Here is a 12,729-nt window from a genome sequence, read left to right on the forward strand (position 1 = left end):
GGTGTCATACAGCTGATAAAAACTATAGGAATAAAACTGTCATCATTCAGACATGCTGCAATAAATTGAAATAAATATCTTACCATATATTTTAGTATTCTATGTCCTAGCCTTACTGAAAAACTGTAAATAAGGGTTGAGATCTCTGGTCCCATCTGTCAGAACATACGGTAGGAAAACACATGGGACACATAATGCACTATGAAGAATTCTCAGAAAAAGGTTTTAAAATGAGTGCAGATACAGCTGTCATTCCAAAGATGAAAGTTAAGTCATCAAAGCTTTTCCTTCTCTGGCCTTAGTTAAGTGTTCCAAGATTTGCTGATTTTACCTAGAGATATTCTAAGGTAAGTAAAGTGAGTTAGAAAGAGAGTTCAGTTAACAGTAACACAAAAGTGGAAGTGGTAAAGGCCAGCAGCCACAACAGGGAAAAGATGGAACAGGCTACTCAAAAGGCAGCACATATATACTTCATTACAAATAAGAAATACAGAAAAGTCCATAAAGGGAATTATTATTTTTGTGCGATCAGGAAGAATCGTGGGGAGAGAGCAGTGGCAAGGCAGTATGGTAAGGCCAATGGCAACATAATCCTATCATATCTTCAGGAAAGCACAGGTGAGTTGTGAGGATTATCAGTATCTCTTAATAGACTATATTACAAGCCAGCTACAGAGTGATAAAGGAACTGTTTTTGGTTTTGGGAACACTCACTGAAAAAAACCCTATTATTCAGTGGGACCTTTGAGACATTCATTCTACAGAACTATTTTTTTCTGTTCTGTTTTGTTATAGTTTGCCAAAGCTAAAAAAAAAAAAAAAAAAAAAAAAGGGCAAAAATTCAAAAAAATAAACACATTCCGATATAGTTTGTAATTAAATGTTGAATGAAAAATATTGAAATTTGATTTCTTCATATAATTTTACTTAGGCAGCTTTTGATATGAAACTGATACACAGCAGCAGAATTAATATTTTATGGCCATATACATTCCACATTCTATTTATATGAATTTATTTTTACTCAGTTACATTTTGATGTTTCAATCAAGTGATTTATCTTGCATTTGCGCTGACGTTTTCATTACCTTTCTCTAATACCTAAATCTGTGTACTTTGCTACATTAGTATATAATCTCTCTGTAATCGCCTAATGGTTAAAAAAACAGAAGAAAAAATAGCCTCTGCTCCCATTTAATATTTATTCAGTACTATGTAAAGACTATGGTGAAAGACCACTTTTTTATTTTCCCCAATTCATATTTATATGTTATAATTAGTTTTATGGTGTGTCAACTATTCCCCACATTTTTTTCTGCAGTGCTTAAAACTACATCTCCAAGCTATGCCTTGTGGACACTACTTTGACTCCCACTGCACTACCCAACTCATTAATTTAGTCTACAAAGTGCTAAGAGCTCATATCCTGAATTGCTAATAAGGTAGTGGAAAGAGAGAGTGAAAATAACCAGAAACCTATCATCTGAAAGATAATTTTATGCCTAACCTATCAATTTATAGAAATCTCCACCATAATACGAGACATTTCATTTTATTATTTTTGTCACTGAAGACATTTAATGCATTGACTAAGTATGGGTTGCAGTGCAGCTTTAGACACTGTATCGGAACACAAACTACACCAAACTAGAATTATTTTTGCAAAACTCTGCTGTTAATCCTTTTTCTCTCGTTTCTCTTCTTCCTCAAGGAGAGTAATTTAGTGTTTGCATTTACTCCCATGAGTGATGTTCTTTCATTTGTCTGTGAGGAATAAAAATGGGAAGATCAAGGAAAGTAAAAGCTTTTCTATATACTAAGGAGAGTGGAAACCAGCTGGAAGATTAAAGTCTACACACTTGTGTCTGGAAATACTTCAGTCAGTCATAAAGAATGAAAAAGCAATCTTATTCAGGTTTACCCTTCATCCTATTTACTCTTGAATAGGCACATAATGTAAAGGTAAATATTTTTAGAGAGTAATAGAGGCTATGGTCTCACAGGAGACATGGGCTGCCGTAACTCAGATACACTGACTTTCAGTCAGACTCAGGTTCCTAAGTCCATAAACCGCTTTTTCCATTTATCATTGGTCAATATCATCTTGTTACTTCTAGGAACACTTAGAAAGATTACAGTTGAAACAGAGATCCAATATCTGAGGTCTTTGACAGCCTTTCTGTGCAGAACCTTGATAAGATTCTAGATTTTATCATGGTTCCTCAGAAGAACAGCCACTGCTACCTATATGGCTTTCAGGAGATCTTTAAGAAGAGAAAAATATTCTGAAGAGTCCTTGCTCTGTAATCTAAACAACAGAGGAATTAATGGCTTTTTTGGTTTTTTTGAGAAAGTATGATAAAATACAATATGTAGAATTTTCCACAATTCTAATATGAGTTTCTTATGGGAAAAGTTTAATCTGTTATGAAACATTTTATTGAAACATGTAGCTGTAATATGCTACTGAGTCCTGTGAAAATGTAATCGATCTTTTTATATTTTTCCTGATAATCTATAAATCTGATATAAATATGATTGTCTCATGAACCTAGTAGACCTCTGCTTTTTATTAATGGAATAAAATAAGAATAATTTAACTTAATCAGTATCAATTCCAGTAGTCTCATTGAACTCTGTTAAAATTGGGAATCATTATAATGTCTATTTGCACTTTGAGATTAAATATAAAGATTTTTTAAAAAGTCAATAGCTATTTTTACTTTCATATACCTAGTAAAATGAGTCAGATTTATAAATGTTTTGGTTTTCATTTCCAGTGAAACATACATTTATATCTAGCAAAACTATTGGCAGAGAGAAAGTAGAAAAAGAGAAAAACAACAAAAAAACAACAAAACAACAGCAAAAACCACCCATAAGAGTAAGACTAAAAGTTTCTTTAAAACAAAGGTCACATCTGATTTACATTGACATTAGTAGAAAAATGCATAGATATTTCTGGGATGCTACATCAGATCCTCATCTGACTCAAATATGATGTTGGACTGCCAGATAAGTCATGTGAAGATGTGTAGAAAATTGATTCCATCATTCTAAGTATCAATTTAACACACTGTTTAAGAAACAAAAAAAAAGAAAGAGTATAAATAAGCATGTTGGATGCTTATATGCTGTTGTAAATTTAACTGTTGAAATTAGCTTTTCTGTAAAGCTTTGAACATGACACGTCTTTGAATAGTCTTTCTCAATAGGTCCAAAGAGGAGTAATACAGCATTCCTCACCTACACAGCACTGGAATTACCAATAATCCTCTATATACAAATGGAAAGAAGAAAAATAATAAATCAAAAAAATGTGGAAATACAAAGAACATACAATGACAAATTAACAATAAATTCTGTCCAGAATAGGGCCTGTGTGGAAATGTCATTTACTTTACTTTGGGAAATTTTCTATCAGGTTTTGTAGCACTGTAACTGGAAAAGTACAAATCTGTTTGATTCCCCTCAAGTCATTTCCTTTTTGTGTTCTTCATGATTAAATATTTAAGCAGATACTACAATTCAAACATTTCTGCATATCTGGAATTACTACATGTTTTATTTTCCAGTGGGGGAGTACATAGGATTTAAGCAATAAGTAAGGGAAAAGAAAAACATTGCTCTAATGATCTTATGAGTCCACCTACCACCCCCTCTCATAGTACTGGAAAGTATTCCAGGTTTGCTGCAGTTATATTTGACCATGTAACTGTTTTCCTAACAAACAAATGCTGTAACATTTAATATACTGCTTTAATGATAGTGAATAAATCAGTACATAAGCCTTTTGTTCATGTGTGCCCCATAATCTAGATTTAGTCTAAATTAAACCAGATGGTGATTGCTTAACTCTTTAGTTTGAAGCTCTTACAGTGTAAGGCAACTATTAAATGCAGCTTACTCTGGGGGAATCGAGGTGGATTGTCATTGACATCAGTCAAAGTGATGTTTACGGTGGTGGTCCCTGATAATCCACCCATCTGGCCTCCCATGTCCTTTGCCTGGATAACTACTTGGTACTGCTCCCTGTTCTCTCTGTTCATGTTTGGCAAAGCAGTCCTGATGATGCCTTAAATAAATAAAGAAAAAACAAAAATTGTTAATAACCTCTTTATTTTTGATGTGCAGAAATCTGCTGCATCTTTTTGTAATAGTCTGTGAAATGTATTTTGAAAATATTCATTTCCTCTTTTAAAGTAGAAATTTCTGTTCATAAGCTTTATAAATAGTCTTCAGTACAGGCTACCTGTTTGTTAAACAAACTTTAGTTCTACATCACAGCTCCCTTTCCAGTTTACATTTCATGCTAAAAATGATTGAAGATATTTATGCACAAGGTTTACAAGTAGAAAGAACAGCTTTTATTAGTCCAAATATAACCATTAAGAAAAAAAGAACAACATTTTCTAGGACACAAACCTTTCTTCTTGCCTTTATCAGAAATGTTGTTACTTAGATCCTTAAGCTATCAATAGTACCACTGTAAAGTTATTTATGCTTCATAGTGTCAGGTGCAATAACTCTAAGTTTTTATATTTATTATAAGAATTATAAATTATGAGGAAAAAAGCAAGAAATCATTTCATTTAGTTTTTAAAATAAATTTTTAGGTGATTTAAGGTGTTTAAAATCAAAGAAAAAGTCTATAGTTCATGGTAAATGGAAATAATGACAATTTTCCTGACCTGTTTCTGGTTCCACAGAGAAATATGGCTGCCCCTGAAGTATGCTGTAAATTACTCTGGCACTGTTTCCATATGAAGGGTCATCGGCATCAGTAGCTGTGACTTGCACCACAGAAGTACCTGAAACATCCAAAGTCAACCTAGTTTCACATGTGGAGGTCCAACAAAAACAATTTCCATTCAAGCAGACCCCAAAGAAAATTTGGCTTTTCAAATACATTTATGATCTTATAGTCAACTTCAGGTACATTCTTCCCTATTTCAGGTTCTCATTATACAGAAATTGAATCTAAACTTCCCTAATCCCACAAGCGTGATTAAGGTCTGATTAGCAAAGCTAAACAATAGCTATGGTTGAGCTTAATTTTTATCCTTACCCAGCTACAATCAGTTCATACTTATGTACTCACTTCCTCTTTTCAAAAAACTTATTTGGTTTTATTACAATAAATACCTGCTTTCCATTACTTAGAATAGATTTTTTTTTTTGTCCAATGATGTCAATGTGATATGAAGCTACACATGCAGGAACGTGACAGAAAAAGATTATTAAATACATCATCAGTTCTTCCTACCTTCTAAGTGTTAATATAGATAGATACTACGAGAAGAAACATTGTCATATATGGACTTTGAAATCTGCTGGTTATTTAGTCTCCAGAAAATGTTTTAATCTTAAAGACCATGTCTAAATTTTAGTGGAATATACCAGTCCTTCAAAACATGAAATGCTTACCATTGCCTCTGCCATTTCTTGCTGAATCAAAATAGTTTCTACATCCTGTTTAACTCTTCCACCAGAGAAATAAAGTATCAAGAAGGGTCTCCCCTATTGTACCTCCATAAAGTGCAAATATCATTTTAAGTATATAGGAAAGAAGTGAAAAAAACAAGGAAAAGAAAATAAATCTTCATGTGCATGTGACTGGTTAGCCACGGCCTATTCTGAGGATCAGAAGACTTTCAAACATATTTCTCCTTTTATCCCAATTCTTCCCCTGCACCAAATACTGCCAAATATTGTGAAATAAAGCACCTGTAAATCCAAGCCACTTGGTACAACTATTTATTCCCTCTCATAGTTTGACTACATTACTTATTTATTCTAACATACATAGAAAGGCAAATAGAAGTAAATGCTAAACTTCCTCAGTTTGTTTGGGATTTCACAAGATGACGACAAATCTAGTTTTGACAAGTCAATTTTTTCAATCATGTGAACAATTGCACCAATATTAATGGAATAAGCACATGCCTAACTGTTGAATCAGAGATGAGTTCTCAGAAATGTTAGTTTTCAACTGTTTTAGAACAGAAATGCTTGTTTTAGTAAGTCCCTAAAAGTACTTGCATCTCATATAGAAGGCATAACAGGCAAATTCCCGGTTATTCCAAATTACTGATGTTAAAACAGAATGAATCACTGATATAAAAGAACAAAGCCTCAAACACAAAATAAAATTTAAAAAGATAAAAAAATGCTACACAAGTATAATGAAAAAATAAGATAAAAATGATGAATACTTTCCACTGTACTAATGATTTCTTTAGTGATCATCTAGCCTAGAGCTTAAACTGAGAATCTGAACATCTTTAAAACATAAGAATGTAGGAGTGGTAGAGCTGTCATAAAAACTTCATCTATTTCCAATTCACAAATGTCTTATATCTCCAGCCACACTGAACTCCATTTGTACATATATGTCTATATAACTATTCTGTTAAAAGATACAGAGGTCTTTCTGTTGAATATATTTAAGTTCTGAGGATTATTGCCTTGATTCTGAAATGGAATTTTTGGACCATCCTAGTATGTAGCAAATTGCAGTGCTAGAATATATACTTGCTCCTAAAGAGTATTTGCTCTGAAATAGCAAAGAGATGTCATAGAAAAAAAATTAGACCACCAAGTACACTGATCAACATGGCATTATCCAAGTAAAGTTTACAAATCCTCCATTTTATATCTCTAAAAAAAGAGAAGCGTCATCATCAAGGCATCTAGCACAACAGCACAATATATTAATCAGAAATTTCTACATTGCAAACCCATGAAAGGTGATATTTTTTTCTCTATTACATGTAACTGAATTATTTCTTGTTTCTAATTTTCACATTTCCTTCATATGTTCAAACTAGCAGTATTTATTAATAGGTCAATTGTATGAGATTTTTATTTCATTTTAGTTTAAAAAATTATGCAACTTTGAAGGATAATTTAGAAGAAAACTGAAGAACGTGTTTAATAGCTTTAAAATAAATTAAAAAATTTTCCATTTGCAATGTAATAATATGTGTCTAAGTTACTGCTGCCTCAGTTATGTGTCCTAATGCACATATATTAATTAGTGCTATTTTAATACACATGAAACAGAACCAATCATATCAGCTATCCTTCTCTCTAGCTGCAATGAACATGGTGCAAGGGTACAGCTACAGTTCTGCCTGCCATTCAGGATGCAGAAGTCACCACTGTGATCTTGGCTCTTGCTCATAAGAGGAAGTGAGACATGCTCTCTAGGCTTCTGCTGAGGGATCAGTGATTCCTATGAAAAACCTGACAGAAACCATGCAAAGAAGCAAACAGGAGTATATCAGTATATCAGTTATGTTGTGCGCATCAGCTGTCAAAACATCAGCTTGTTTTGCTTTGCTTCAGTTAACTGAAGTCACTGAAGACCACTGGTGCTCAGCACTACAAATATATTGTTTGCTCTGGTCTGAAACCTGGATCATAAATCCCAAGGCACTGAAGATGATCAGTCGTACTGGGGTTTAAAAGCTACAGTGTGGGTGTGACTTAGTCAGCACTAGGTCTGGGCCTCACTGTGTCTTTTACATAGGCACAGATTGCTTCTCATGAAGTTGATAAGAGTCTTTGGCCTTCAGGATCTAAAGCCTAATCTGAACTCTATAGGAGGGCATAAAGGAGACAGTGATAATATACTGGGGAATATGGCACCAGCTATGTTATTAATAAGACATATGATTCTGTGATTTTCTCCTTGCATATTTGCAAATTTTATTATATGATAAACCAGAATTATACAGTGGTGAGCTAGGCCCAGAAATAAACTCTCATTTGTCAGATTATTGTAGTTCTCAGAAGGCGTATTTCAACATAATTTTAATTATAATGTCTGAATCTCCCTAGGGTCTGGTACTATAATAGTAATTAATATATTTGGCCCTTTTTAATGTGTTCCTTGCAAGCATCTTCAAACATCATGCAAGTATTAATGACTTTGACCTCACAATGTATTTATGATATAGACGTATTAGATAAGAATCACTGAAGATAATTAGCTAGGAAAAAGAACCCACAGAATATCCATTGTAGAGCTGAAACTTATATTTCTTTTTCCTTACCCCCAACTGAGTTATGTGATATTTAACTACAGCAAGTAGCCTCCTTAGTAAATTATCCATACAAATAACAAGTCAAATTAATAGAAATTTTCTGCTTTTTCTAGTGGAAAAGAGAGGAAATAATGACACATGTTCTCCTGTGAAATAAACTATTTAATGAAGCAGAATAAGACAGAAGAAATGGAAAGGGCTGCATATTCAGAGAAGTCAATGTCAGAAAGGTCTTTGGCTACATGGTACTCCTGTAACTTGGAAAACAATAACCTGGAAACAAGCACGTCAGTGGATATTTCCAATTCTTTTAAGATGTCCCTTTTAAAGAAAAAAAAAGTGTTTAATCTTGGGAGTTTTTTTGTTTTGCTTTTGTGTTTTGTTTTTTTTTTCTTTTTTTGTCTCCTCTCCTTATGGCAGGATTTGTGTGCAGAGTGAAACTGGAGTTTGTAAAAAACCTAAAAATGTAATATAATCATTTCAGTTTTCAAAATCTGTCATTACTGATATTGTGAAATTATAAGTCAGAAGATGCAAAAGGCTTTGGTGAGAGAACTATAAAAAAAAGATTTTAAAAAATCTTTATTAATAAGAAACAAGAAGAATGTGTTATAAGATACATGCTGTGGCAGAGAGGACTAAGCATTGGGAAATGGTGGAACAGCACTAATGAGGAGGTGTACAAAAAGCCTATGGAGAAAGCTAAGCAATAGTAGCTCTGAATGCTGTCTGAAGAGAAAGACAAAAAGATAGCCACAGGTAGAGATGTCAGGCTAACTGTGGGACACCTAACCTGTAGTTCACACATAAACACAGAGGGAGGTTACATCTTATGAAGCATATATTATCTGTAACTCAGAACCAGGAAAGACCAGCTAGGGAGCATGGCAGATAGTAGAAATAGCGCTGAAGATACAGGACGGAATAAAGATAAGGAATGATTAGAGAATATATAGGCTACAACAGATGAATAGAGAAACATCAACAAATAAAAGAAAGGATATGATGATTAAAAAAAAAGGTCTAAACAGCAGAATGTTCTGAAAGCTTGTCTAAAAGTTACCAACAGGCAAAATCCACAGGAAAAGCTGTATAGAGGAAAATAGAATCATCTGCAGCTCTGAAAAGAAACCTTTGAATGAGCAGAAAGAGATAGATAGGTGAAGAATATGATGGACAGAAGAGAAGATTGTAGTCAAAACTATGAGAATATTCTGAATCATAAACTTTGAAAGTAAGAAAAGGAAAAAAGTGAAAGAAGAAAAAATATCTGGTAATCAGTACAAAGACTTCAGGAGAACAAGATGTCTTCTAGCATATTGACCCAACTGCAAGATCCTGAAGTTGGCCCATTTATTTCTGCCTTTACTGTGATTAATGAGCAGCAGAAGAAAGATGAACAAGACAACAAAGAATTTATGGGCTTTTGTCAAGACACTGTATTGGATAATAGAAATAGCCACATTCTCAGGTATCCAGCTGGCTAATACCACAGCCTGAGGAAGAAATCAAAACCGCTGTTTCTGGTCTGAAAGCGGCTGGTGTATGGCTACATCATTATTTGTTACTTTAAGGATGGGGGCAGAGGGAGTAGATAAAGACTTAATAGTCTTTTTCTTAACTCCTGGCCCCCTTTGTACTACCTTATAGTACAGGGCATTTTAGGATGGAGCAAACCCTGCACTCCAAGGGGTGCACAGATTTCAATTATTTCAAACTGATGCTTCTTGCCTGTTTTTTTCTGCTTGTGCACTTCTTTGGATGCTTTTGGTGAAGATAGCAGGACATTAGGCAATAACAGCCTTCTTTTATGAATTAGTAAAGAAATACTGGTGATTAAAAGTTTACCAATTTACTCAGTTATTAAGTAACAGAGATATGGTGGTATACCGATGAAATGCATGATGTATGCAATCTTGCTGAAAACTTAAAATGTATGAAGAGAAATCCAATAGCTCTGAACTCTAGCTGCTATCTACATTATACAGTATAGCTCTAAAAGCAATGAGGCATATGAGTAAACTTACATAGTATGTTATGCTACCATGTCTGTCTTCTTTCTGGTATTCAGATGAGTGCATATAAAGTTAATATGAACATCTAATCATTGTGATTGCAGTACAGATGTGTACAAATAGACAACAAAGTTGCGAAACTGCAGAATAGTTGACTATTTTTTTGACAGTTCTTAAAACAGAGATAAGATTAAGCCCATCCATTTGAAACAGTGATATTCAGTACTGGGATTGAGAGTGCAGGCACCAGATGATAGCAGAGGTCTTGAGAATGTAGTCCCAGAATAACATACCAGAGGCCCCAAAGGCATAAATACAAGTTGCAAGTTACTGGTCATATTACAGACTGACTTGGATTTAAAGTATAATGAAGAAAAAAAAGAACAAATATCTAACATCTGCAAAACATCTCTTGTACGGTGGAAATACAGAGAAGATAACTAGAGGATATAAAAAATGATGACAACCTCTACAAGAATTGGAACAAATGAACAAAATGAATTGTTCCAGTTTTGTTTCCCCCAATAAAAGCCATGACACCTGATCAATATTACCATCTATCTGCAGCAGGTCCTCTTTCACCTTTGGTAGTGAAAGAGCCATGCCTTTTCTTTTGCTATTGACCTCATTTTGTTATTACTACTCACCAATCATATAAAAAAATCCTTCTCTATATAGTTGGTTTAAATAAATTGTAATTTTAAAAAGCAGTGTTTGTATATGTGTATGTGCCTGTCTAGTGCTCCAACCTTCCCACCTGATTAAATGATTGATAGTAATCAAACTTGGATGTACACAGAGTAGTAGGAGTGCAAGGCATTCTATAAACATATAGATACGTTTTTAGTGAATAATTCTATCATAGAATCATAGAATATCTAAAGTTGGAAGGGACCCATAAGGATCATGGAGTCCAACTCCTTGGTCCTTGCAGGACTACCTAAAACTAAACGATATGACTAAGACCATCATCCAGATGTTCCTTGAATTCTGACAGGCTTGGTACCGTGATCACTTCCCTGAGGAGCCTGTTCCAGTGACCGACCACCCTCTCAGTGAAGAACCTTTTCCTCATGTCCAGTCTGAACTTCCCCTGATGCAGCTTCATTCCATTTCCTCATGTGCTGTCACTGGTCACCAGAGAGAGGAGATCAGCACCTCCTCCTCCACCGCCCCCCTGTTGAGAAAGTTGTAGACTGTGATGAGGTCACCCCTCAGCCTCCTCTTCTCCAAGCTGAACAAACCAAGTGACCTCAGCTGCTCCTCATAAGTCTTGCCCTCGAGACCTTTCACCATCTTGGTCACCCTCCCCTGGAGACATTCTAATAGTTTGAGGTCCTTCTTATATTGAGGCGCCCAAAACTGCACACAGTACTCGAGGTGGGGCTGCACCAGTGCAGTGTAGAGTGGGACAATCACCTTCCTCAACTGCCTAGCTATGCTGTACTTTATGCACCCCAGGACATGGTTGGCCCTTTTGGCTGCCAGGGCGCCTGTTGACTCATATTCAACTTGTCATCAACCCAAACCCCCAGATCTCGTTCCGTGGGACTGCTCTCCAGCCTCTCATCCCCCAATTTGTACATATAACCAGGATTACCCCATCCCAGGTGCAGAATCCTGCACTTGCTCTTGTTACATTTCATACAGTTGTTGGTTGCCCAGCTCTCTAGTCTATCCAGATCTCTCTGTAAGGCCTCTCTACCCTCGAGGGACTCTACAGCTCCTCCTAGCTTAGTATTGTCAGCAAACTTACTTAATGTACCTTCGACTCCTGCATCCAGTTCATTTATAAAAACATTAAAGAGCACTGGCCCTAAAATTGAGCCCTGGGGAACCCCATTGGTGACTGGCCACCAGCCTGCTGTAGTCCCCATTTACTATAACTCTTCGAGCTCGACCCATCAGCTCATTACTCACCCAACATATTATGGACTTGCCTAGCTGTGTGCTGGATGGTTTATCCAGAAGGATACTGTGAGAGACAGTATCAAAAGCTTTGCTAAAATCCCCAAACCCCACATCTACTGGCTTCCCTTGGTCAACCAGATGGGTGACCTTGTCATAAAAGGAAATTAAGTTGGTTAAGCAGGACTTTCCCCTTGTGAACCCATGCCTGGCTATGACCAATGACTGCCTTGTCTCTCAAGTGTTTTTCAGTAACCCCCAGAATAATATTCTCCATATTTTTACCAGGCACTGAAGTGAGACTGACAGGCCTGTAATTACCAGGGTCTTCCTTCTTACCCTTCTTGAAAACTGGGACAACATTTGCCAGCTTCCAGTCGACTGGGACCTCTCCAGATTCTGAAGACCATTGAAAAATAATGGAGAGAGGTCCCACAATGACATCTGCCAGCTCTTTCAGTACCCCTGGATGAATCCCATCGGGCCCCATAGATTCATGCATGTGCAGCTGGAGCAGCAAGTCTTGAACAAGTTCAGAGTCGGCTGGGAGTTTATCATCCCGCCCATCAAGGTCTTCCAATACAGGGCTCTGGGGGTCCCAGGGCCCATCATCAGTGTTGATCACAGAGGTGAAGAAAGCATCAAATGTCTCTGCTTTGTCTACATCCTTATTTGTGAGGTGAGCCACCTCATCGAGTAATGGACCAATGTCATCGAGTAATGGACCAATGTTATCTCTGATCCTCCTTTTGCTG

General features: G+C 35.8%; 1 protein-coding gene across 1 annotated transcript in view; it reads right to left on the reverse strand.

Annotated features, from left to right (window-relative positions):
- Positions 1–12,729, reverse strand: part of CDH10 (cadherin 10) — a gene marked incomplete at both ends in the record, with an annotated part of 74,716 nt that overhangs the window by 25,067 nt on the left and 36,920 nt on the right. Inside the window, 2 exons of the mRNA XM_082310056.1 lie at positions 3,908–4,075; positions 4,692–4,811. Coding sequence (XP_082166182.1) covers positions 3,908–4,075; positions 4,692–4,811 — 288 coding nt within the window. The remainder of the gene's footprint in view (positions 1–3,907; positions 4,076–4,691; positions 4,812–12,729) is intronic.

This window comes from Platalea leucorodia (assembly GCF_965183815.1).
Source record: "Platalea leucorodia genome assembly, chromosome: 1".
NCBI classification, from domain to species: domain Eukaryota; kingdom Metazoa; phylum Chordata; class Aves; order Pelecaniformes; family Threskiornithidae; genus Platalea; species Platalea leucorodia.